Source organism: Macaca mulatta, chromosome 11 (assembly GCF_049350105.2).
Source record: "Macaca mulatta isolate MMU2019108-1 chromosome 11, T2T-MMU8v2.0, whole genome shotgun sequence".
Classification (NCBI taxonomy): Eukaryota; Metazoa; Chordata; class Mammalia; order Primates; family Cercopithecidae; genus Macaca; species Macaca mulatta.
In genome coordinates, this window is record NC_133416.1 from 95420841 (window position 1) to 95448769 (window position 27929).

Below are 27929 nucleotides of genomic sequence, written 5' to 3' on the forward strand. Positions count from 1 at the left end.
CTTCATTATAATCTTTGTATCCTAGTTGCCTCAGACTAACAGTTAAGGAAAGCGTAGTCACACTATATATGCTTAGGAACTATCATTGTTATAGTTATTATCTCGTTGTATACTTAAGCTGTGGCACTAAAATTACCAAATCAAGCAAGTTGTTAAAGGTCAAGTAATACTGATGTAATAATATTAACTTTGAATTTGCAACTTGAAAAAGAAATAGTCACTTCTCTCACTTTCCCATTTTCTAGTCACCCCTAACCCCACAGAATTCTGACTTCTCTCCACTTCACCCTTAATATACAACAAAGTACCTCCTAGTAGCTAAACTAAATCAACTCTTTTAATTTAAAATTCATTTCCCTAGTGTCTGTAAAAAGTGTTTCTCTTGATTAATTCTTCTGGCTGTACCTGCTCTTTGAATATTTACATTTTTCAAAGTCTTATAGCCACTTTTTTCACACTGCATGTGTTCCACAGATAATCTCATCCATGTCCGCAATTTTTTATTGCCATCTACCAAACCTTTTCTTTTAGCTTCTACCCACATATCCATTTATAATCACTACCCATTTTTGAATGCCTGCCATGTACTAAGGACCATGATAAACACTTTAGATTTGTTTTCTCATTTAATCTTGAACTTCTTAAGTCTATTTTGCAGATGTGAACATTGAAGCCATATTACCCAAGATCACACAGCTAGTAAATAACAGTCTTGTTTCAGATTTACATCTGACTGCTTCTAATGACCATGTTCTTTCTCATCCATACTCATGTGTCCTAGTTAAGTGGATCTATCAAAACGAAAGAAATTAAACCATGTTATAGGAACAAAAACACAGACTCAGAGACTATTAACACTAAACAAGATCATAAAGATTATAAGTGAGGAATTGAGCCTTGAAATAATTAACCTAAAGTTGTATAAGTAATTTGCCTCTGTTTAATGAAGAGTCACTTTTACTATGCCTTTTAATAGACAATTCTAGCTTTACAGTAGAGAAATAAAGAATATCATAATAGCCTTGGTATAAATTGTAAGCAAAACATTTTCAAATGTGACCAGTGGTAAGGTTGACCAAACCTTTCTAAACTCAATTAAGAATACTCAGTTGTAGAAAATGGCAAAAAGGACTGTAAATATAAAAAGTCACATTTAAAAATTGATTTTATCCATTTATAATCATTTAATTTAAACAGAACTTTTGAAATATAGCCAATATTAGCATATATAATTCAGTTGACTGGAAAGTCATATTCACAATATTTAATTTTTTTGGTGTTGTGTCCTCTAAAGTTGGGTGATCATTAGAATGAATTAGAATAAATTCACATCTGATATTTTAGGAGCATTTAAGATACTTCTTACCTCTGTTCTAAAAGGTAAAATGCTTTTGGTGATGAAGACAATTTTTTTTTGTTTTGCTTTTTTTCTCTTAAACAGTGTGTTTAAAAAGCTTTCCTGGATTTGTCTGTCTATGGTGATACTCACTCATTCCTTGAAAACATTCCACAGAAATTGGGATTGGGAATCGGAATATACTTTGTTTATGTCAGCCTTGAAGGTAAAGTGTTGTTCAGAATTACGGGAAAGTATGTCATCAGTGATTTCTTGGAACAATTTCTAAGCTGTTTTAACTTTGTTTTTAATTAGACATTTAACAGTCAAGATTAAGTACTTCACTAAAAGATTAATAAAAATAATTTGTTGTTTAATATATGCCATAACCAAATGCTCTGAATAATACTAAGCTATATGCCCAAAGCATATATGATAATTCCCTAAATGCTATACAGTTATTGGAAGCTCAAATGACACGATGTTTAAATCAGAATAGTATATTTCATTGGTTCTAAAGGTGCTCGTTTTTTTCCTTTTTTATATCTCTGAAATCAAGTAAGTCTTAGAGTGAAAAGCATCTTAAGTTAGTGTCCTTTTTTCTTTCTTAATGGTACTTAAAATAATAGTGAGTTTTATAATTGATGGCATCAATTCAGTAGAATAAAATGCACAGCAAAAAAAAAAAAAAAATGTACCCAACGATGTGGAAAATAACCAGTGGTTACAATACCATCAGAAAGATAAGCATTGGCAGAAAGGAAGGACATAAGATTGTCCTGTAGAATGTACCTTATAAATTGGAAAAAGGTCTTTTAAAAAACAAAAATTTGTTTTTTTTAAAGGTTATCAGCAAAGATGTTTTCAAGCTCTCCCTTACCAGTACCCCTCTTCAGATACCTGAATTTTTACTTCCTTTGGACTATTTCTTAACTCTTTGTTGTTTAGCTTTATTGGATTGCCGCCTCATTCCAGTAGTCTGTGTGACTTCTTGATTCCACATCTACTTAAGATCAGATGACTCTCTTCTTATACAACTCAGTAACTCTACTCTCTCCCAGCTCAGAAGTCTGCCAACAAGTGAGACCTCATTACCATGCTTATTAAACCATACTCCTAGGAGACCAGTGGAGCCCCATAATTTTCCAGAATTTTGCTTATACTCACTCCCAGAACAGTGGTTGGAACCTATAGCCACAACCGCTGCAATTAGTTCCTTGGCTAAGTGTCATCTGTCTGCAAGAACACCACGGCAATCTGTGAACTTTGAAAACACAGATTGACTCAGAGGTTTAATCTCAGGGTTTCCGTTACCATAATGGACTACATAAATAACTTTAAATATGTCAAGTCTAAAAATAAGTCATCAGTGCAACATTTAAACACATTCTCATGTTCCAGTGCTTTTGCTCCTAAAAATACAATGGTAGAGCAGAAGTTTTGAAACACCACTGTACTTTCATCAAATAACATTTTCAGTAAAATGTTAATATATAACATGAATGAAATAAGACTGTTATGGTTTTAGTATGTTGGTGTTCAGGTGAAGGGAGAGTAAATTTGGTGAAGCAGTCTTTATTTGACTCCTGTGTCATCCCCAGAGACATTTCCATAGAACATTATTTTCTTAATAGTATACCAAAGAAATATTTGTATGAACTGGAGTCTATCTGTGCTTGTATTTAAGGTAAATAAAAATAATGCCAAACTATGGAATAATGTGGGTCATGCTCTGGAAAATGAAAAGAACTTTGAGAGAGCTTTGAAATACTTCCTACAGGCTACCCATGTTCAGCCAGGTAAGCGTTATTAACTAATAAATTCATGAATTTTATTTTTAAAAAAGTTTTGATTATCCATGGGGGAAATAAGATAGAGTTTATTTACTTTTATTCTAAGTGACTTGAATACTAGAGTTCAGTGCTTGCTTATTTTGAATTGGATTACATATAATAGCCACTTAATATCAGACTGATACTTGTATTCAGTATCAGTATTCTCTGATAGTTCACACCTGTATTCCCAGCACTTTTGGAGGCTGACACAGGAGGGTCAGTTGAACCCAGGAGTTCATGACCAGCCTGGGCAACAAAGCAAGATCCTGTCTCTACAAAACAAAAATTAAAAAATTAGCCAGGCATGGTAGTGTGGGCATGTAATCTCGGCTACTTGGGAGGCTCAGGTAGGAGGATTCCTTGAGCCCAGGAGTTCAAGGCTGCAGTGAGCTATGATCACATGGTTATACCACTGCACTCCAGCCTGGGTGACAGAGTGAGACTCTGTCTCAAAACAAACAAAAACATTTATGGACTTTTTCTTAACATAGAGTTGTTGGGTGGCATGGATATGGATAAGCAATTTTGGTGGAATGATGGGTACAAAAGCCTGATGGTAGTGAGCTTAAGAGAATGGTTAAAGAATAATTGGATACAGTTCATATAGAAAACTCTTTTGAAGGGTGTTGATAAGAAATAGTGGTAGTGCTAGGTATGGAGTCAAGAAAGGATGGTAAGATAAGAGGGTTTTGGCTTTGTTTTTTAAGCCAGTTTGGGCCAGAAACAGTGGCTCAAGTCTGTAATCCCAGCACTTTGGGAGGCCAAGGTGGGCAGATCACTTGAGGTCAGGAGTTTGAGACCAGCTTGGGCAACATGGTAGAACCCCATCTCTACTAAAAATACACAAATTAGCCAGGCACTGTGGCAACTGCCTGTAATCCCAGCTACTTGGGTGACTGAGGCACAAGAATTGCTGGAGCCTGGGAGGCAGAGGTTGCAGCGAGCCAAGGTCTCACCACTGCACTCCAGTCTGGGTGACAGAGTAACACTCTGTCTCAAAAAAAAAAAAGGTGGTATGGTTACATGTTTTTCTCTTGCAACTTTTTAGCTATAATAGTGATGGCATACACATGGAAAATTCTGTTAAATAGGATTAAAGTTTTGTCAGTTGTGTATTACTAATCAAGAAAGGGTTTAAGGAGTGAATAAATGATGAACCACCAAATCTAAGCTGATTAAGAAGGGATGCAAGAGAGGATGAGGGATGGAGGAAAGGTAACAAGATCAGTGGATCTGAGGAATTGTTGATATCTGAGTAGGATGTAGCTAGAGCAGCAGTATTTTTCGATAGGAGTGCTATTGGCATTTTTAGTGTAGAACTGTATTACAGAAGGTGTACCAGACATGGCCCCCATCCACCAAATGCCATCATTATTTTCCATTCAGAGTGATGACCAAAAAGAAACCTCCACGCATTACTAAATATCCTTGAAGGGGTGCAGCGTGTCGGACACTGTTGTTTTCTTCTAGTAAGTACAACTATGACCATTGCACTAACTGGCTAAGGTAGAAAGAAGGTGAAAATCTTTTGGGAAAAAAGTCATCAAGACCACAGTATTCAAAGATTAATAGCTATATGGATTATGAAATCACTAAATCATTAAGAATTTTGACAAATGTAATGTTAGAGAAAGCAACAGGGAGCCAGAGTCTGTGATCCAGGAATTGGTGACTACAACACTAATAGGAATAGTCGATAATAGAGTTAAATTACAATCAGAGATGAGTATGGTAAAAGGAGAGAGAATTGTCCAAAAATGGCAACATGGATCAAGGAAGAAGGTATCTGTTTTTCCCCCAGGCCCAGTGTCACAAAGGATAGAAAAGAACACAGTCACCACTTGAAAGGGCTAAAGGTAACCATGTCTCCAAAACAAAGCTAAGTTTCAATTAGAGAAAGGTGAAGAAAAAGTTGTGAAAATATAACTGATGGTCTAGCCTTTCAGTTTTATCTCCGTTAGACCTTCATGTAGTTTAGTTTTTCTTGGACTATGGGATTGATGTCCTGTACTTCCTTACTTCTTTGCCTTTATTTTCTTCCTTGAGATTAGAATTTCTCCCTTCTCCCTTTCCTCCCATTTTCCAGTGACTTCTAAAACTCTTCCTATCTTTCCAGCTATAAGCAAATAGTTTTCATCTGTAAAACCCCTTAACTTCCTCTGTATCTTTCCTATATTTGTAATTTTCTATTTAGTGCTATATTTTATTTTAAATACAAATTTATTTAAAATATTTGTTTAAACTGTGGAGCTTCCTTGGGGTAGCAGGAATATCTGATTCATTTTTGTACCCCAGCGTCATCAAGTAGGGTCCTATGCACAGTCAGCAGTCACTAAATATTTTAATTCATTACTTTCTTAAGTCTTGAGATGTACAATGCATGGATTAATTAGATTCTAGGAGTTTTTAGAGAAGCAGCCATCTTTGATTATCAGGCACACAAGGGCTTTGAGACTGAGATGCTACTTAGGCCTCTCAGACTCTTCTTGCTTGTTTCTAAAATGGGATCTATTTTAGAAATCTGTCTCACAGCATTGTTGTAAATACTAAGTTAAGTGTGTGGGGAGTGTGTGTACACATTCAGTTTTGTCTAGTGACTAGTGTGCCTATCACAGGATGTTGCTGATATGGACACTCAGTTTTTAAATGATTTTCCCGCTCATTGTCAATTGTCACTAATTGCTGTTTTTGAGATATTTGTTGAACCTTTCTTCTTCAGTTTGATTTCACTATCACACTTTCAGAATTGCTCTTTCTATTAATAATAAGCCATGGGATAGGAAAACAAGTAAACCAGTTTATTATAATGTGTTATGAATAAAGCGTTTAAACTTAGAAACATTGAATGTGGCATCTAGAGGTTTCTTGGCTTATTCCATGTTTTTTTAAGCTGTATTCTTCCTAGATGGGTTTGACAGATGAAATGACATGTTATTTTACTGTATGTTTAGAGTTAGATAGTTTAGATGGGGCAAGACAGTAACCAAGATAAGGTTAAAATGGACAACTAGCGTGATGGTTAGTTAAAAGTTTTGACTCTGGCATCAGACCTTTTCTCAAATTTAGTTCAGTCACTCTAAGTTTTCTATCTACAAATTTGAAGTAATAATATCTCCATTCTTTTGTATGGATTATGTTAAATACTGGTTATATAAGACTTGGGCCAGTTTCTAGGCAATAATGTATATTCAGTAAATATGAGCTGGTAAATATTAATGGCATTATTTTCACTGGAGCCAGGAAAGGAGGTTACCAAGTGTGTCCTACAGACTCTGGCTGAGTGACAGATGAAAGAGGTATGCTGACACAGGTATTTTGCCTGACAGTGCAGCTGGGAGACCTCACGGCTCAGCACCACCGATGAGAGAGTGCAGCAGCCATCGAGAGAGTGCACCCCCCATAAGCCAGCCCTGGTCACATTTATTTAATACAGATTTAATGATAAAGGCTTGGAGCAAACACAATTTGTATGTAATAAACATTGTCAACCCCCCGAGTAGAGAGCAGTCCTGTGCGCAAGTGATCAAAGATTGGTTTCTGGAGACAGGAGTAAACAAATTTATCTAGATAAGTTCCTTTACATTCCTTTGTTATCTACCCTTTGCTCTCAGGCTCTGGATAAGAGAATCTGGCTGCCTTCAGCCATAATTCCCTTCTGAAGCTTTTGCAAAACCTCCCGACCTTCCAAAAAGGTTTGCATCTTTCCCGACTTTTCCCACCACCCTGACCGAATTCCTACATCTCCCCCTTTTCTGTTTTTTGCATCAAGTTTTATTGATTGAAGAGTACAGATGTGTGCAGCAACAGGTTTGTCAGGCGCAGCAGTTATAACTCATATTCCAGCTTTGCATCCTAGAATTAGTAAGTAACATAAGACAAGCATGAATACAATTAGTAATATTCTTTTCCAATTAAGGAGTGACATGTAGTGTTACTTGGCAGCTCAGTCCAATGTGTGTCGTTACTAAGGAACCCCACTGGGGGTATGTTAATCCCCCCTAGCCAAGCAGTTACATTATTAGAGGCCGGGAAGGGGGTGTCTGCCCAGGTAACAGGGTGAAAGAAAGACGGATTTAGAAGATGGGCCTAATAGAGAGTAGCAGGTACAGATAGCAGGCAAAGTGAGAGAATAAGAAAAACCAATGTCCTACGAGAGTTGTAATGTACAACTGAAAGCATAGTAAGGAACAAATTATCTGGAGTGAATAGTGTCTGTGTCCAGAACAGGATTCACTCAGCCTCCTGAATTGTCTTCGTCAGCATCCCCCAGGTAATGTCTGGGGCTTGTGTCATTCGAGAAAGCCGCATCCTCTGGGGCTGCTGGCCCTGCAGGGTCATTTCCTTCATTTCTGATACCAGGTTGGGTCCTAGTGACACCATAGTATGGTTTGATGTGTCATGCTGGAATCCATAGAGGACCTGAGGGGTTGTGAATACAAGCATATCCTCTTCCCCATGTTAAATCATTTGGACCACACCATACATTACTATTTACATCTTTCCATAAAACCATAGGTTTTATGTTTTGAAGGGCTTTAGTGAAATGCTTTTCTATGGCTGATTGAAATTTATCATCTAAATTTTAAAAATTAAGGGTGAATAAGGCTTACACCAATAGTGTTGCAGGATCCTTACTTATATTCTCCCTTTTTTGTTTTTTGAGCTTATTTTTAAGGGTAGAGTGGACACATTCTACTATGGCCTGTCCTTGAGGGTTATAAGGGATACCTGTGGAAGATTGGATGTTCCATGTGTGACAAAATTGTTGACCTTGTGAGCTGGCATAAGCCAGACCATTATCAGTTTTAATTTTTGTGGGCCACCCCATAAACACAAAAATTAAGAGAAAATGTTTAATAACATATTGGGAAGACTCTTCAGGAAAAGCATGTGTGGTAATTAGGTGAGAATTGGTATAAGTGGATACATGTGTATCTGAGTTTTCCAAATTCAAGGATGTGAATAAGATTTGTTTGCCATAACTGATTAGGTTCTAGTCCTCTAGGGTTAACACCTGTTGAAGGAGGGCACGTGCCTGTGAGTTGGCAATGTGGGCATTGTAAAATAATTTGTTTAGCTAGTCTTTGCGTAAGTTGAAATTGTTTAGTTAAGTTTCTTCAGTTTTGTTGGAAAAAATTGATGCAATTGGGTGGCTTGGTCAAGCAGTGATGTCATAACCTATAGATCTGCTTGTTCATTGCCATTAGCCAGTGAGTCAAGCAGTGGGCTGTGGGCTTGAGTATGTATGTTAAAAATAGGATGTGTATATTGATCCAGCAGTTGCTGAAGTTGAAGAAAAAGTGCACACAGGTGGGCTCGAGAGAGGACTTAATGAAGGCTGTCTTAAGGTTCTGTGATAAATAAACAGAGTAAGCAGAGTCATTAACAATATTGATAGACTGAGCAGAAAAGATCTCCAGGGCCAATATTAAGGCTCCAACCTCAGCTCTCTGAGTGCTAGTAAATCCAGAACAAGTGAGGGAATTATGCAGTTTCCACCAAATAACCACTTTTCTATTTTTACCAGCACCATCAGTGAAAAGCGTTAAAGCTTTAGGTATGGGGGAGTGAACTACTTTTGTAGACACAACTACAGCAGTACGAGATAAGAACAGAAGTAGTTTGTCAGCAGGAAGGGCATGCTCTGTATGGCCTGCATAATCAGACAGTGCTATCTGAAGATCTAGAGATAGACAATATTGCTTTGAATTGCTTTTTACTCAAAGGAATTCTTATGACATCAGGGTCATAATCTAGAAACTGATTGCATTGTCTGCAGCCTATATAGATGACTTTAGTAACTAGCTGGATATAGGGAGATAGTGTTTTAGTCCCAGTACTTGAGCAAAAAACCCATCCTAGGAAGCATAGCCCTGGAGCTGTCTGTCCTATTAATCCTGTTAGGGAACGTTTAGTAGGAAAAACAAACAGTTGAACTGAATATTGCAGGTCTATGCAATCTAGTTACCTCTGAGAAACAGCTTGCTCTATTTCTTCAATTTCCCTTTTTGCTGCAAGAGTTAAATGCCTGGGAGAATCTAGGGTTGTATTGCCCTGTAGGACAGAAAACAGGTTTTGTAACTTATCAGTAGTTATGCCCAAGATGGGGCAAAACCAATTAATATCGCCCAGTAATTTTTGCTAATTATTTAAGATATGCAAGTTGCTAGTATTTAATTTAACCTTTTGAGGTCTTACTGACCAGGAAGTTAGTATGTATCCAAGATATTTTCAAGGAGAAGACAATTATACTTTTTCATGTGCTGCGATTAAACCTCTTAGCTGTGTATTCTTTATGACAGAGGCATATAAACTTAAAATTACTGGCTCCGTTGGGGATGCTAGTAAAATATCATCTATAAAATGAATAATCTTGCATTTAGGAAATTCTTTTCTACTTGGGAGCAAAGCCTGATTTACATGATACTGACACATGGTAGGACTGTTCAGCATCCCTTGAGGAAGCACTTCCCAATGAAATCAGTGAGCTGGCCTTTCATTATTGATAGCTGGTATTGTAAACGCAAATTTTTCTCTGTCCTGTTCTGCAAGGGGAATAGTATAAAAACAGTCCTTTAAGTCCATAATGACTAAAGGCCAATCTTGAGGAATCGCTGCGGGGTAAGGGAAACCCTGTTGAAGAGGCCCCAAAGGTTACAAATTAGCATCGATAGCCTGCAAGTCATGCAGAAGTCTCCATTGGCCAGACTTTTTGGGAATGACGAAAATGGGTGAATTCCAAGGACTGTGTGATGGTTCTATATGGCTGGCTTTTAATTGCTCCTCAACTAATTCATGGACTCTTTGTAATTTTTCTCCCTTTAAAGGCTACTGTTCTACCCAAATAGGATTTTGAGAGAGCCATGTCAGGGGTAGGGGAGCAATAACAGTGGCCATTATTAGAGGTCTGCAAAATGACCTCAATTAACCCTCTCATAAATGGGCTAGCAGCTCTGTTTTCTTTAATGTTTTTCCTTATCTCTTTATAAGTGTTAAAGTAATGGGTCCATATACCCCATTGCCTTGTTGATCTTGGATTACCGGGCAAGAGCTCCCCTTCTAATGCTGCTTACCTAAGACAGAATCCCATAGCTGTAGTGTATCCCTTGTCTTTCTTTCAATTTATTGAAGGAGGGGGCTCAGGCAAAACCTCAGTTTCCTCTTTGGTATTTTGCCCTTTACTGGCGGGGCTGAGGGAGAAGGAGGAGGCGGTAAGGTAGGTAATGATTTCTCCTCCCTTCCCTTTTTAGGTTCTTCTGTGTAGTGCGGGACCAAAGCAGCCCTAACTAAGGCCCATAACATTAGAGATGTTACTGGGACCTCATACCCTTGGGCATGATGTTAAGATTTCTCCACACTTGTTCTCAGAGTCCTATGTCTAGCGTGCCTTCTTCTGGGAACCATGGGTTATGGGAAACAGCAGTTTGCATTGGGTCCCTTATGAGCCTGCAAAACTGAGGCTCCACTAGCTTTAAGCAGCTGTTTCAGTACTTTTATATGCTGTTTCTGTTGAGCCAATAACCACTGTCCCATGATGAAGCCCTAGCCTGAACAGTTCCCTCGAACTTGCAAATCCCGAGCAGGCACCAATGACTTACTGCGCAGTCTCTTCACCTTCGTTTTTGAGGGTTCCATCGCAATCCATTGCAGCGTTCCTCATACGGGGCACCACCTGCCGAGTCTGTCCCACAGACTCTGGCCGAGTGACATATGAAAGAAGTATGCTGACACAGGTATTTTGCCTGACAGTGCGACTAGGGGACCGCATGGCTCAGCACCGCCAACAAGAGAGTGCAGCAGCCACCAACAGAGTGCAGCCCACCCTAAGCCAGCCCCGCTCGCATTTGTTTAGTACAGATTTAATGATAAAGGCTTGGAGCAAACACAGTATGTGGGTAATAAACATTGTCGACCCCCCCGAGTAGAGAGCAGTCCTGTGCATGAATAATCAAAGGTTGATTTCTGGAGACAGGAGTAAACAAATTTATCTAGATAAATTCATTTACATTCCCTTGTTATCTACTCTTTGCTCTCAGGCTCCAGATAAGAGAATCTGGCTGCCTTCAGCCACAATTCGCTTCCTAAGCTTTTGCAAAATCCCTGGCCTTCCAAGAAGGTTTGCATCTTTCCCTATAACTTTTTCTTACAACTTTTCCCACCACCCTGACCAAACTCCTACAGGAGGTAGCAAAAGAGACGTATAATGCAGGGAAGAAGGCTGAAAGTGAATGGATAGCAAATGGCTCTGTAGGTATATTTGTTCATCAGGCATGTATTTGAAAATTTACCATGTGTCAGACACTGTTTTAAGTGCTGGGGAATTCAGAAGAAATAAAACAAATTTCCTCCCTTCATGGAGTTTCCATTCTAAATAAAGGCATAAACATAAGTAAACAAATACCACATGTAAATATATATACATATGTACACATGAAATATATATTACACATATGTATGTACATGTGTATTTATATGAAAGTGATAAAAGCTATAAAAAGGGCATAGAGATTAGAAATTTTCAGAGGAAGTTTCTTTGAGATGACAATAAAATGAGAGAGCAACCTTTGCACATACGGTGTAATTTTGAGTATCACTGGCTATGCAGAAAACAGTAAAGCTGGAAGATCATTTAGAAGGCTTTTGCAGTAACCCAAAGAAATGATTGAGTTGTAATTTTTTTAATAGCAGTCTTGAAGTACATTTGACATACAATAGACTATACATGTTTAAAATATATAATTTTATAAGTTCTGGCATATGTATATTACCTGTGAGACCATAACTACAATTAAGATACTGGAAATATCCATCAAACCCCTCAAATTCCTTGGATCCTTTTCTAATACCTCTCTCTTACCCCTTTTCACCCCAGCCTTCTCTAAGCAAAAGCTTTCTATCAGTACAGATAATGTGCTTTTTCAAAAATTGTATATGAATGGAATTGTACTCTATGGACTCTCTTTTTTTTTTTCCTGGCTTTTTTACTCTGCACAGTTATTTTGATACTCATTCATGTTGTTGTATGAATCAAAAACCCATACCTTGGTATGGCTGAGTAGTATTCCTTCACGTGGATATACCACAGTTTGTTTATCCATTTACCTGTCAATGAATGTTTGGATTGTTCGCAGTTTGGAGCTGTTACAAATATGGCTGTTACAAACATTCATATACCAGTCTTTATGGATATATGTTTTATTTCTCTTAGGTAAAAACCTGAGAGAAGAATGGCATGGTCATATGATTTGTGTATGTTTAACTTTTTAAAGGCTGCTAAATTATTTTCCAAAGAATGTATTTCCCACCAGCAGTATAGGAGAGCTCTCCTGACTTTCTTAATTCTTCATTTGCTGAGAATTTTTAACACAAATAAATGTTGGATTCTGTCAAATGCTTTTGTGCACCATTTGAGATAAGCTTTTTATTTTTATTTTTTGGTCTGTTAATATAGTGGATATCATCGATTGAGTTCATAATGTTAAAACAACCTTACCTTCAGTAATACACAATTTGATCATGACTTATTATCTTTATTATATTTCTTAAAATGCTATTAGTAATTTTTACATCTATATTTATGAAGGATAGAGAGTTCCTAGGAGATTCCAGATATTTATAAATTTATCTTTTTAAATAAATTTATAATTTTGTGGACATCCAAGGAATACTGAAAATCTACATAGTTGCCTAAGCCATCAATGTGAGAATACTTCACTGTTGGGCAGCTAATATATCACTGTTGGGCAACTGTGTATTAGTCATACACAGTTGCCTGAAAATTTCCCAGCTACATCACATTTGCATCCCTAGGCAGGATGACTGAGACGACACGTGAACCAGTGTCTAATAACTACTGTCATTTCAAAGAATGGTGAATGTAAACCTGTGTACACAGGTGTTTGTTACTATTAAAAACACATGCAAAATTCATGCAGATAAGTTGATAACCTTTAGCAGTGAGGTAAGTTCCCTTCTAATCTTTTGTTTTCCTAGTGAAAATATGATATTAGAGATGTGAGGAGAGATAAGAAATGAAATATATTCAACTAGGATTCTGGAAAATTAACTGATTATAGAAACCTCGTATTGACAAACTTAGGCTACATTTGAGATTTGTGAGGTCCTCATTTACAATTGAATTAAAAGCTAGATTGTTAACTCATGCTGCTCTTTTGGATAGGTACTCATAAGAGTGGGTTTATTCTTTGAAGTTCCTTTAGCTCTTTAGTCATTTAAATGTCATTGATTTTTTACATCTTGCCTTATTTTCTTACCTTTTTTTAATACTTAAATTTATCTTAAAAGTGATACTATTTTCCCCTCTAGAATTTTAAAACTTTGTAAATTATAAAGAATTGCTTAGAAATTATGTCTTTCATTTTATTAGCTGTATTGAGTGGCCTTTTTGATGCTAAACGCTATCTAATTGCATCTCTGCTCTTTGAAAACATAGGGCTGCTATACTTTAGTGTCTGAAGTCTACATTAATGACAATATCTCCTGGCCATAATTCTAAGAACATGATTTCAGTGGATAGTAATTCACCACATTTTTTTTCTAAGTATATAACCTCTTTCTTTTCTAACATTGGTTGGGGATAATCTCAATAAGATTTTAAATACTCAGCTGGCATAATTACACTTTTATTTTAACAAATTTTCAGTTTATTCTTAAATTCTTAGGGTATAATTACTTTTTTCAGGTTCTATGTACCTTAGCTTTTCTTAAATAACATTCTGAGCTCTATAAACATGGTATGGATTTATCTGGTTTAAAAAAATAGTGATATAAAAGCAAAGACTACTCTGTATTTTTTAATTGACAATAATAGTACATATTCATGGGATATATAGTGATGTTTTAATACATATAATGCAAGCAAATACCCTGATCTAGTCACTATACTGTGTATTTTTTATATGCAGTTGGTAAAACAATGATTTTCAGCCCTGATTCTACATCAGAATTGCCTTTGACACTTTTTATAAACATATTTTTGCAGATTTCGTTTCTGAACAGTATGTTTTGATGGACCTAGGTGGGGCTGAAGTATCTGAATTTTTAAAAACTACACAGGTATTCTGATTTGCAGCCAGAATTAAGAATGGCTAGCTTAAACTTTTTTTGCTTGACCCCTCCTGGCTCCATGAGACTCAGCAATACATCTAAAAAGAAAAAAATCAACTTCCTTACTCCTAAACTTAACTATAATCAAACCTGGACTGCATCTGCCAGTTTTTGTGCAGTGCACACAGTTGCCAGCCTAAAACAATATATAGCAAATTCTTAGGACTGTTACTCAGGAAATGCCCAAGATATATATGCTTGGCGCCTATGTGTCCTAGGAGCTGCAGGCAGAGAATTATTGCACAATTGCAAAATAATTGGTGTCACAAGGCAAGTAGTAATCATAATGAACCTTTTCATGTCTGTTAGTTCATGATGAATAAAAAACTGTCTGATTTAAGATCCTCTACCTTCCTTCTATCATTACTCCAGACCTTTGAAATATTTGCTGGCAAGTATATCCTTTTAGAAAGCTACGTACAATGAATCCTCATATCTTTCCTATTTCAACTGCATTTTTTTTCCTATCCCTGAATAAATTTGCTGGGATTTTTATTTTCCACATCGGAAAATAAGACATAAATTCCTGACATTCTAAGATTAACACAGCCTTTTTTAAAAATCTAAAATTAATTTTAAGGAGTTTATTATCATTTAAAAGAGGTGGGTCACTGCATCTTAAGTAATATTATTATCATTATTTTCCATTATACTCTCATTCTAGCCACAGTCACAAAAATTTTAAAAAATCAAATGCCAAAGTTTTTTTCAGTCTCTTTGCCCCTGTTCCACCATGATGCATATTTGTTGTAACACTAGAAATAATTCTAAAAATCCTTATGATTCATTTCACTTGTAGAGTTGAGCTATACCTTTTGAGTGAATTTCTTAGCTATGAGATTAAGTAAATGGAAGCAAGCTTTAGTATAGTAAAATACAATGAAGGAAGGTAATAAAATTTTTTTCATAACCTTTATCTCTTATGTCTCAACTCTTCAAAAATCCATTCAAATAGTTTTTTCATGCCATGTATATATTTTCTGTCTTTACATGCTTTAAGTAAATTTGTGTTTAGCATTGGTTTTAAGTTATAACAAGTTAAATTACAAGAACTTTAAGGAAGAAGCAGGACCTGTTGCCTGCTTTTGCATTTGTCTAGTGGGTTTCTGAAAATACGTCTTCTCATTAGTTACATTGAATACTTGTTTATATATCGAATACATTGAATCATTTCATTGAGTATATTGAGTATATCAATTGTATACTTGCCAACACATGATTGTTTTAAAATTTTAGATGATATTGGTGCCCATATGAATGTAGGAAGAACTTATAAAAATTTAAATAGAACCAAAGAAGCTGAAGAATCTTACATGATGGCTAAATCACTGATGCCTCAAGTAAGTTGCCATAATTTATCTGTTGTGTCATATCTATTAGATGTCCATATTGAATAGAATTATCTAGAAGGAAAATCTTTATCTTTTCTTCAGTTGATATAAAAGTAAAGTGTCTAATGAATCATCTATTCCTATAAGTTTTAGAAAGAATTACATTTTTCTAGCTCACTTAATGTAATTTTTTTTTTTTTTTTTTTTTTGGAGATGGAGTCTTGCTGTATTGCCCAGGCTGGAGTGCAGTGGCGCGATCTCAGCTCACTGCAACCTCCACCTCCCGGGTTTAAGCAATTCTTCTGCCTCAGCCTCCCAAGTAGCTGGGACTACAGGTGTATGCCACCACACCCGGCTAATTTTTGTATTTTTAGTAGAGATGGGGTTTCACCATATTGGACAGGCTGGTCTCAAACTCCTGACCTCGTGATCCACCCACCTTGGCCTCCCAAAGTGCTGGGATTACAGGCATGAGCCACCATGCCCAGCCGTAGCTCACTTAATTTTAAAAATTGTTTTTACACAGTCCATTTGTAAACACTAAATTCATAAAGTATGAATTTTAGATATTCTTGATTATGAGTTATCAGCGAGTTATATGACTTTAAATATGTATATTAAGCATACTATTCGACATTATTCCTATCAAAAAATAAATAAAAGTGATAAAATTAATAGATACATCTCTTGCTATATTATGTCTATCAGTTGTTATAATGATATAAGATTCATTAAATATAACATAGTATCAAAATTGGAAGATCTGACCCTGTGTCAATTTTCATGTTATCAGCAAAATATTTTTGGGTTGTGACAATAGGGTAATTCCAGAATACTGAGGACTCACTTATCTGGTGAAGTTTGGAAATTAAACACTCTAACTGATTATTAAGTTAAGATTCTTATAATATATAGTATATATGGATCCAGACTTCCAGTGAACACAATAAAAATTAGATATGATAAAAACCAATAACAAATACAATTTAACTGTTATAGTTAAGGATTAAAATAATCCTTAAAATGTCATACAGTTCAACTTTAAACCCTGTCACCATTAATATGACTATAAATATTATCACAATTGAGAAAACTTCAGCCCAGCTTAAGCAGTTTTTTCTGAGGAAATACGACTGTGCTGCTAATGTTACCACTTTATTAAAAATAATAAAAATGTAAAAGAAAACACACAAAAATGTAAATAAATATATTTTACTTATAGTATCCTCAAAAATGTAATTAAATAATACTTTGTGCCATTAAGGATATATTTTTTCGTTCATGCCACCTCAGTGGATTATTGTTAGCTTTTTATTTGTATCTATCTTTTTCTGAAGTCAAACAAATCAGAACTTATAGAAGTCAAGCTCTCTGAGGTTTGATCAAAACAGGAATAGAACCCCGATCTCTCAGGCCAGTGTATTTTTTACACTATGTTCTGTGTTATTTTGAATTAGCCAATAGGAATATGTACTTTTGATTTTTGATACTGAAATATCAAATCATGAAACTGCCTTTTCTTCTAAACAGATTATTCCTGGTAAAAAATATGCAGCCAGAATTGCCCCTAACCACCTAAATGTTTATATCAATCTGGCTAACCTGATCCGAGCAAACGAGTCCCGACTGGAAGAAGCAGATCAGCTGTACCGTCAAGCAATAAGCATGAGGCCCGACTTCAAGCAGGCTTACATTAGCAGGTATCCCAGTTCAACTTAAAGCTATCATTATGGAATATTGAAACTGCATCTCCATGTATATTTTCAATGAATTGGCTTTTTTTGGGAAAAAAAAATACATTTTTAATAATCTTAGCAACCAAGTGCATAGAAGGGCATAACTTTTTAGACTGACAGTCAGATTTTATTGATTTGAAATTAACAAGGGGAATCCCTAACTTGCAATAGCCAACTTAGGTTTTGTATTAAGAAAAGGATAGAAGCAGCTCTATCTTAGTTTCATTTTCTTCCCATCACCAAAATTGTTCTTTTCCTATTTAAATTAAAACTTGAAACTTACATTTTATAGTAGTTACTTCTAATATCAAACTCTCAGGAACTTTCTGGGGTTTTAGAATTGATTGGTCATTGATGCCTTTGACACAAAGAAAACATCTTGGTTCTCAGCAAAAAAAAAGTTTTCTGGTACTACATGTTAAAACTTCATTTATTTTCTTATGTATGTGTTATCACTTATATTACTTTTGAGGAAAAAATGTTTTTAAACTTTATTTTGTAGCCTGGTCCAGAAAACTAATAGTAATTCATAGCATTTTTCTGTGGGGAAAGTACATTCTGAATTTAAGTTTTTGAGATAAAATCTGTTTGTAAGTTGGGGTTGTCTTTGTTCCGCCGTGCCCAGTACTTATTGAAGCCCATTGAGTTTAGCAGGGCTGTATCTCTAAATAACACCTGTCATGTATTAATCCGTAAAGAACTATTCAACAGTCTCTACGTTAAAAAAATAATGATTTGGACAAACATTCATTCTAGAAGTGGTTTTAATGAGGATATTAATTGTTCCTTTTATTCCTGTGCTGATACCATAGGAAAGAGTAGTATTATAAGAACAACTCTCGTATCACTACTTAAATATGATTTGTACATATGTAAAAATAATTATTTAAGCACAATTACTTTTTTAAATTTTCTAATGGAAAATAGAACCACATACAGTGGTTTCTTAACTGGTCCTCAATTCTAAGTGTGTTTCTCAAAGTTATCTATAGGTCAGACTCATCCATCCCACTCTTCCTGATCAGCTTTTTTTAGTCCTTTTTCTGTTTGTTTGTTTGTTTGTTTGTTTGTTTGTTACAGAGTCTCGCTTTGTCAGCCAGGACGGAGTGCAGTGGTGTGATCTCGGCTTACTGCTACCTCTGCCTCCTGGGTTCAAGTAATTCTTGTGCCTCAGCCTCCCTAGTAGCTGGGACTACAGGCACGTGCCACCATGCCTGGCAAATTTCTGTATTTAGTAGAGACAGAGTTTTGCCATGTTAGGCAGCTGGTCTCGAACTCCTGATCTCAAGTGATCCACCCACCTCAGCCTCCCAAAATGTTGGGATTACAGGCACGAGCCACCATATCCAGCTTTTTTTTTTTTTTTTTTTTAAGAATGGTCATATTATAAGAAGACATTGATGAGGACTAAATTAATATAAGAAGGGGTTACAGATTTTGAATATTTTGGTTTTTTGCACAGTGAGCCTTCTATTATAGATTCAAATATTGGAATTTCTCTTACCACTACTATATGTCATTTTTTTCTTCTAATGCTATTACTTTTTGTCACCTGACAAATTCATTAATCTCTCACTCTGGCTAGCTGTCCTTTTTCTGATGCAGTTTAGTCTGTCTCCTTTTAAGATAAATTCAAAGAATCTATTTTCTCTGTCCTCCTTCTTGGATTCCTCCTGATGGGTTGCCCTCTGAAATCAGGCATAATTTTTTTCTTCTTAAATGATATTTGAAAATATATCAAGCCAAATATACTGAACTAAGGAGTTCAGATTTGAGGACAGTTTCAAAGAGTTGTTTTTGAAAGAGTTTTTTAAGACTCTGAGTTAAAAGAAAAAAAAAAAAAAGCTGTATGTGGAAAGGCTTAAAACTTGGCAAAAATTGTATCTACAAACTGAGATGGTAATGTTGTAAGTAAAGCTTGTGTTTGATTTTTCCACAGAGGAGAATTGCTTTTAAAAATGAATAAACCTCTTAAAGCAAAGGAAGCATATCTTAAAGCACTAGAGCTGGACAGAAATAATGCAGATCTTTGGTACAACTTGGCAATTGTATATATTGAACTTAAAGAACCAAATGAAGCCCTAAAAAACTTTAATCGTGCTCTGGAACTAAATCCAAAGCATAAACTAGCATTATTCAACTCTGCTATACTAATGCAAGAATCAGGTATGTTTTCTCAAAATATTTCTATGTTTAAACAAATTGTAGTTTATAATATAATAAAAACCTTATTTTAACTTTATTACCCATAGCAAACACTTTATGTGTTGACAGTTTATAGCAATACTGTGCTTAGATGATTTATAGGAAGAATATTTAAAATACTTGAAGTAAACTATTTTCAAGTAATATGCATCCTAACATATGATAATACTGATTTTTAATTCTTCTGGCATGTGTTAAGACTAATTTTTAAGACAGTCTATTAAGCAACATTAACGATTTTGTATTTTATATACACAAATATGTAACTTTTATATATAAACTCTCCAAATAATGTGAACTTGTGAAATTTTTTACATAATTAGCTGTGAGGAGCTGAGAGCGTATATTTTCAAAAACAGCGTTTTATTTTCTTTTGATTCATAAGAGCAAATACTTTTGGCACCATTTTATATCCAATTTTACTACGTTTTCTGAGATATTATTGTAATTTTTTATATTTCCTATAATTTAGCAAAACTGAATTACTAACCACAGTAAATCTGGATCCTTCATCCATATTTTATATAGGAATTTCAGTTCTGCCTCATAAGATAGTGTATATGATTTATAATCTTTTTAATTTCTAAATTAGAAAAAATCTCTTTATTATAATGTTTAGTTATTTCTTAGATACATTTCTTAAAACTTTTGTAAAATATGAAAGAATCATAAAGTCATAGTATTTTAGCACTAAAGAGGACCTCTGAGTTCGCATTTGCCAGTCTTCTATTTAATAGAGTAAAGACCAAATAGATTTTATGACTGTCCCAAAGTCATACGACTAAGTAGCTAATCCAAGATAAGAACTGAAGTCTCCTGATTTATTTTCAAATGTTCTTTATCCATCATGCTGCCAAATAATAGAGAGAAATCTTTATGCCTGGTGTACAAAAAAGTATAAATTTATAGAAAAGCTAATATTTTTGTAAGGTTATCTACCTTGATAATCATGAAAGATGCTCATTATTTGACACAAGATTGTACTATAAGATTTGTAATTATAGAACTTGAAGATTTTTTTTTTTTTTTTTTTTTTTTTTTTGGCAATAGAAATTACCTCAGTGGAGATTTGTTTCCTGCCAGGCAGTGGCTGATGCCACTTTGGGAGGCCAAGTGGGAGGATCACTAGAGGCCAAGAGTTTGAGAATAGCCTGGGCAACATAGTAAAACTCTGTCTCCACAAAAAATTTTAAAATCAGCAGGGACTGATGGCACATGCCTATAGTCCCGGCTACTCAGGAAGCCAAGGTGGGAGGATTGCTTGAGCCCAGGAATTTGAGGTTACAGTGACCTATGGACACAGCACTGCCCTCCAGCCTGAGTGACATAGTGAGACCTTGTCTCAAAAAAAAAGAAGATACATGTTTCCTAAATCCTAATTTTATAGCCCTATATTTAATGGTATGTTTTTGTCCTCGAAACATTCCTAAAACTTTAAAGTAACATTTTTTTAAAATGTGATATAATAATTCTGAAGCTTTTTTCTACCCAGTAATAGTTACTATTTGCTGAACATTTTTTCAGTATATATCATATAATTATTAGAAAACTCAGTTAAGCCAAAGAAGTTAAATAACACGTTCAGTGTATAAAGTCATAATGTTATCAGAATCAAGATTGAATACATGTCTTTGTTGGCAAATCCCATGCTTCTTTCTCTGAATTCTCTATTTTCCCTCTGCTATTTCCATTTGAATTCTAAATTATAAGAGACATTTCTCTCCTTTTGGTTTCTGAAGCACTCTTACTGCTTTAAAGGAAAAGAAGTAAGCTATCTTTTTACTGTTTCAAATATTTTGCTTTTCCTATGAAGACTTCTAGATTTTGCTTTCTACTTAACTATGGAAATTAGTTGTTTTGAAGCTGTCTTTTTGTAATCTAAGTATTTGAAAATGGCTTTGTTCCTCACATTTAATTATTTTACTAACAATATATTTTTTCTTTAAAAAAACTTTCTAGGTGAGGTTAAACTCAGACCTGAAGCTAGAAAACGACTTCTAAGCTATATAAATGAAGAGCCACTAGATGCTAATGGCTATTTCAATTTGGGAATGCTTGCCATGGATGACAAAAAGGACAATGAAGCAGAGGTTTGGATGAAGAAAGCCATAAAGTTACAAGCTGACTTCCGAAGTGCTTTGTTTAATCTGGCTCTCCTGTATTCCCAGACTTCAAAGGAATTAAAGGCTTTGCCAATTTTGGAAGAGTTACTCAGATACTACCCTGATCATATCAAGGGCCTCATTTTAAAAGGAGACATTCTGATGAATCAAAAGAAAGATATACTAGGAGCAAAAAAATGTTTTGAAAGGATTTTGGAGATGGATCCAAGCAATGTGCAAGGAAAACACAATCTTTGTGTTGTTTATTTTGAAGAAAAAGACTTATTAAAAGCTGAAAGATGCCTTCTTGAAACATTGGCATTAGCACCACATGAAGAATATATTCAGCGCCATTTGAATATAGTCAGGGATAAGATTTCCTCATCTAGTTTTATACAGCCAATATTCCCAACCAGTAAGATTTCAAGGGTAGAAGGACAGAAAATTCCAACTGAAAGTGTAAAGGAGAGTAGAGGTGAATCCGGACAAACACAAATAGTAAAAACAAGTGATAATAAAAGTCAGTCTAAATCCAACAAACAATTAGGAAAAGATAGAGACGAAGAGACCCCCCACAAAACAACAAAAGATATCAAAGAAATTGAGAAGAAAAGAGTTGCTGCTTTAAAAAGACTAGAAGAGATTGAGCGTATTTTAAATGGTGAATAGCACTAATATTTATGGTGACAATGGTATCAAAGAACATCAATCCATATCATGTGATTGCTTTTACTGGGAGCTTTGAAAAAAAGTTCAAGGGTTCCTAATAGCCAATCATGAGCTGCCTTGAAGTAGGATCAAAATAAGATTTTCATTAAAGACCTGTATTATCCCAGGATGTATATTATATATCGCTGTTTTCAGAGTTTGGGTGAATATAGCAGAAATATTACAGTGAAAGTGACAAATGTACAACTTTTATTATAGAAAGAAGGTGTTTCTGGCAGTGTAATCTTTACTGCTCTCAATTAAAAATAATTTTGAGGCCTGAATGACAATCCCTTGAGGACAAATCCAACATATGCTGGTTTATTCTGTTAATTCCCATTTATTCGCCTACTTCATTTTTCTTGCACCTCTTAGAATCTATGAATTGAAAACATTTATTGAACACTTTTTTTAAAGTAATTCTGTTTAATCAAGGGATTTGCACTACAAAAGAATACTGGCTTTTTTTTTTATGTTGAATTCCTTAGTTGAGTTTTAGAAGGAATGCTGGATGAAACATTTTAAAATAAGTCATGACATGTTAGCTTGAGAATGTATTTTCATAACTGTATACTTGTTTTTAACTTTAAATGCAGTTTTTAATCAGGTAAAGTTTGACATATATAGCTACGTACACACATTTTTAATGGTGCTCATATATACTGTACTTTTTGTTGTTTGATTTTACTTATTGAGAGTGTCACAACATGACTCACATAATCATGATTTTTTTTTACTTTTACTCCCCAAACTATTCATGTTTCTTTAGGTCGTAGTCATTGAGAAGTCCCAATAACTCTAAACTTTTGAGGTATAACATAGTAAACTTCTCTTTCATCTTTGTGTTAGCTCTCTAGTCTTAACTTGAATTTTAATTTTTCTGTTTCCAAAGTCACAATTTAATTATTCTTAGATACCTTAAGCCACTGAATTCAGTTCTGTTTGACTGAAAGCAAAACAATGTGACAGTTTATTTTCAGACACTAACTTCTTGATATTTTGTTATGGTATATCTTTTTATTACATATTTATTTTGACTACTGAGCTTTCATAAAATATTTGAAGCTATTTTAATCATCAAGTATGGGAAACAAATTGCTATTGCATTTTCCTATATATGCATATATTATGGTTTAACCAGAATTGTATCATTTTTGGCCTATTGTCTAGCTATAAAAGATAATTAGCCTACTATAGTATTAATAAACTTTTCAGTTGGTTTGGGAAAATTTAAACCTGAAAAATAGGTTAAAAAGTAGTTACAAATTAAACTTACTAATTTAAACCTGATTTTTTTTTCTTGAATTAAAATACATTTTAAATGAGCTTTATAATACCTTAAAAAGTTGGTTCTAATTTAAAATATGAAAGCTCTGGCTATCATCCTGGGATAGTAATTTATAATTAAGTAGTATTTCAAAAACTATATAATTTTTAATTCCTTTGAGATAACTAAATTTCTAATTATATGTTTCAAAAACCATATTCCTGTAATTTTTTTAAGAATTGTTTTATAAATAGGCCATAAGATACAAGGTCTGCATTAAAAACCCACTTTTACTAGGTTCCCTAAGGATCTGCCATAGATCTTTTTTTTTTTTTTTTTTTTTTTTCCCAGGTAGTTTAAAGCAAGCACTGATACCAGTGGGAGTTGGTCTTGATCTAGGAGACTCTGTTAAGCATCCAAACAATGCCTAATTTCAGTTCTTAGGTTATGGGTGTGACTCCAGATAAAAGATGTGGAGAATACCTCATGTACTATGACTTGAAAATGAAATCTTAAAATTCTTATGCTCTCTCCATATATCTTAAGGAAAAGTTTCTGGGTGTGATTTATTTTGCCATAGTATCAAGTGGAGGGTGGTTCAGAAAAGTAAAAGGAAATCTTTTGTGACAGCAGACTATAATAGAAGTTTGAGTAATATTTTAATAAATTTATATAATTATTCAAATGATAAAATGTATTAATGTTATCCAGTGATTTATATTAAAAAATTACCTTATTAACACTTAGAACTGTGCCTATTACATAAAAAGTGCTCATATATTTGAATTTTAAATTATTTACTTAAATCAAGACCATAATAAGTAATTAATAATTTAATAATTGTTTTAAATCAGTGGTTTTCAACCCTCACTTCATATTAGAATCATGTGAGGACTTTTCATACAGAATCCATCTCATAACAATTAAGTCTAAATTTCTGGAAGATGGAGCCATGCTTGTTTTTTGAGTGGATTCTAATTTGTAGTCAGAGTTGGAGACCACTGCTCTAAATTAGTTCAGGGAAATCCTTTTATTTCTCCCATGTTAACGTTTAAAATTAGTAATGTACCCAGTTAAGTTTTATGGTTTAAATTCCACTAAAGAACATGTTCTTCTAATAATTAGCATTTATTACATGAAATTTAAGAGCTTAAGTTCCATCAAACTAGCCGTTGTGTAAGATTATTATTTCTTATCTGTAACTTCAAAATAGATGTTTCATTCAAACTATTGAGGTGAGAAAAGTAATGGATTTTTTTTTTCCTCTGGAGCTGCCTGTTCGGAGAGATGGAGGAGGTGGGCACATATAAGGTCAATTCAGTAACCTATGGTTCAGAGTTCTGATCATATGTAAGTCTGGAAAAGAAAGCTTATCACAGGTTTGTATGCTGGTGAATGGATAGAGTTTTAATTCTCACTGTCTCAAAAGAGAATCAGCTCTCCAGCAGTTCTAGAAAAGCTTTGACAATCCCCAAAGGGCAGTGTTACCTTACTCCTTCACTGCTTCTTAGGAGGTAGAATTAAGTTTCTGGAATTACACCTATATGTTTTCTTATTAACATTCAGAATTGGGAATATTAATTTTTGCAGTGAGTAGTTTTCTGAAATTGGTAACTTGGAGAGTAAAATAATGTATTTTGCTTTTCAATTTTGTGTTTACTTTTATGTAAAAATTTTGGTATGTGAATTACACAGTTCTAATAAAACCTCATGTCTTTTCATTACATCTAATTTGAACTCACAACTTCATGTTACAGAATGCTTCTTTAAAGATGCTTTAATGAAAAGTATTAAGAAAATATATAGATTTGTATGTCAATTTATACTTCAGAAATCCATATATTTGTCATATTTATTTTTTTAGAAACCTCCTAATTGGATAAGTAGATGGTATTTAAAATGAATGCCCAAAAATCTCTCGTATCTTTGTCCAAAAGTTTATCTGTTGGAAGCTGTCAGCCATTCATGTAGAGAGTTTATAAGAAAAGAATTTAAAATTGTATGCATTTTATATTACTATGGTATCTGTGTACCATATTTCTAAATATTCATTATTAAATTGGTACTTCTTAAAAACAATACCTGGCTTGCCTTTTAGTGTTAAAAAAATACAATATTGTATATACAGAAATTTCTTCCTTTATGAAGAAGAGCTGACATGTATCATAATTTATTTGCAGTGATCTGAGAAAGACCTTAAATAAGTTTCTGAGAGTGATACATTTTCAAACATGAGTGACAACAATCAAATTAAGAAAAGGAAACAATTCAGACTTAGAATTTTATAGGAATTTCATTTCTATATCAGCTTGGTATTGCCTCTGGCATAACTTAGAGGAAATTGTTCTACCTATGTGTCCTCAGTTCATTTATCTACAAGTTGGGAAAAACATTTTCCTCTTAAAGTTACGAAGAGGATTTATATATTTATATGATATATTGTATCTATTAATATATTTAAATTGCTTAGAGTTTATAGCACATAGCACATAATAAATATTAGTTATTAGTATAAACACAAGGCTTAAAGTTTTGGATTTGATCCATATGACTTAATTTGTATTTGTGCTAGTAGCTGTAATGTTAGTGACAGGATAGCAAGCAAACGATTAGAAATCTAATAGTAATGCTTGTTCCTTAGCTATCTATGCTAACAAGTACATAGATGATAGCCTAAAATTAAATCATACTTAATAAATTAAGCTAAAATGCGTAACTGAGATACCTTAAAATTGTACTACCTTGTGCTGTTCACTGCCATCAGGGAGGTAGCATAAAACGAAAGATAAAGTCTGAAGACTGGATCCAGGCAAATTCGTGTTCTTTGTAACTCACTTTCTTCATCAACATTTCTGTGACTCAATGGATAGCATATTTCGATCAGGTAGCACGTATAACGTGATGCTTTCATGTTTCTGCCTTAAATAAACCCTCAAAAAACCATTCTACTTTGCCCTTTCTTAGAGACTTGCATGGTCAACATTTTGTTTTATTTCTTGCCTCCTCCATGGTTTAGTTTCAAGTATTGGGACCATACATTGACTAAACAAACCCATTTTAAAGTATAAATTATGGGTGAATCTTATTAGCCATATCAAAGGTTAAGTCAAGTAAACCACTTTCTTTGTGAAGTTTCAGGCAGTAGAGTGGGTTTCAGGGATGTGGCGTTTCTCCACCATTCTTCCTTTCTAACTAAATTAGGTCTCAAAAAGCTTTCTAACTGCAAAAAAAATTCTGACCAGGTAACTGTTTTGGATTGGCCCTGACAGGCCAGGTTACTGACCTTTGAGAATTTCAAATTGAGTAACCAGATTGTTAACAGAATCAGATCTGGTTTAAACAGTGATAGGTGTAAAAGTCCTGGGCAGTAGATAGCATGCAAGTTTTTCACATGTTTTCTTTTATGGCTGTTTGCTTCCATGATCTATAGTTTTCATTGCAGGCTTCTTTTTCTCTTCCTATCACTTAAATACTAGTGAATACTAGTGTTCTTTTTCCGCTCTTTTTCTCTCTGTGGAGCAGTGGTTTTAGCTTAATGTATTCCAGATCTCTAGCCCAGATTTTCTCCAAGCCCCAAAACTATGAGCCCAATGGTTTACTAAACATATTCTCAGGCATTCATTGCCCTCATCCTCCTCCAAATGCATGGCCAGTGGATAAAAAGTTTAAGAAAGAAAAAAAAAAGTATGTACAACATGAAGCAGGGAAGAGACATAGGGGAGAGAAAGACAAAAGGATTATAAAAGCTTGCCAATGGTTTACCCACTCAAAACAGTGACAAAGTTTAAAGGCAAATAAGCATGATTATGGGCTGTTAAATACTACAAAAATACATACTGTACACCTTGTGGCCTGTAATCCCAGTACTTAGGAAGGTTGAGGTGGACAGATCACTTGAGGTCAGGAATTCGAGACCAGCCTGGCCAACATGGTGAAACCCCATCTCTACTAAAAATACAAAAATTAGCCAGGCATGGTGGTGCATGCCTGTTGTCCCAGCTACTTGGGAGGCTGACGCAGGAGTATCACTTGAACCTGGGAGGTGGAAGTTGCATTGAGCTGAGATTGCACCACTGCACTCTAGCCTGGGTGACCAAGAGAGACTTCGTCTCAAAAAAAAACAGGATCTGTAACTTTTAAACCATCAGAAGAAAATTCTGATGGAATATAATAATGGGAGAGAGAAAAATTTAAAAATGCAGTACTACAGAAGCTGTTAGACTTAATAATTAATATAGCAATAATTACAGTGAATAAATGGGCTAAATCTAACAAAAGTCTC

The 27929-nt window shown here is 34.6% G+C and overlaps 1 protein-coding gene across 1 annotated transcript in view; it reads left to right on the plus strand.

Moving 5' to 3' along the window:
* The window catches only part of TMTC3 (transmembrane O-mannosyltransferase targeting cadherins 3), a 56951-nt gene extending 31225 nt beyond the window's left edge, over window positions 1–25726 (plus strand). Inside the window, exons 9-14 of the mRNA XM_015152434.3 lie at window positions 1442–1562; window positions 3024–3135; window positions 15535–15638; window positions 17160–17329; window positions 19305–19531; window positions 21530–25726. Of these exons, the coding sequence (XP_015007920.1) occupies window positions 1442–1562; window positions 3024–3135; window positions 15535–15638; window positions 17160–17329; window positions 19305–19531; window positions 21530–22341 (1546 nt within the window). The 3' untranslated portion in view covers window positions 22342–25726. The remainder of the gene's footprint in view (window positions 1–1441; window positions 1563–3023; window positions 3136–15534; window positions 15639–17159; window positions 17330–19304; window positions 19532–21529) is intronic.
* The last annotated feature ends 2203 nt before the right edge of the window (window positions 25727–27929 follow it).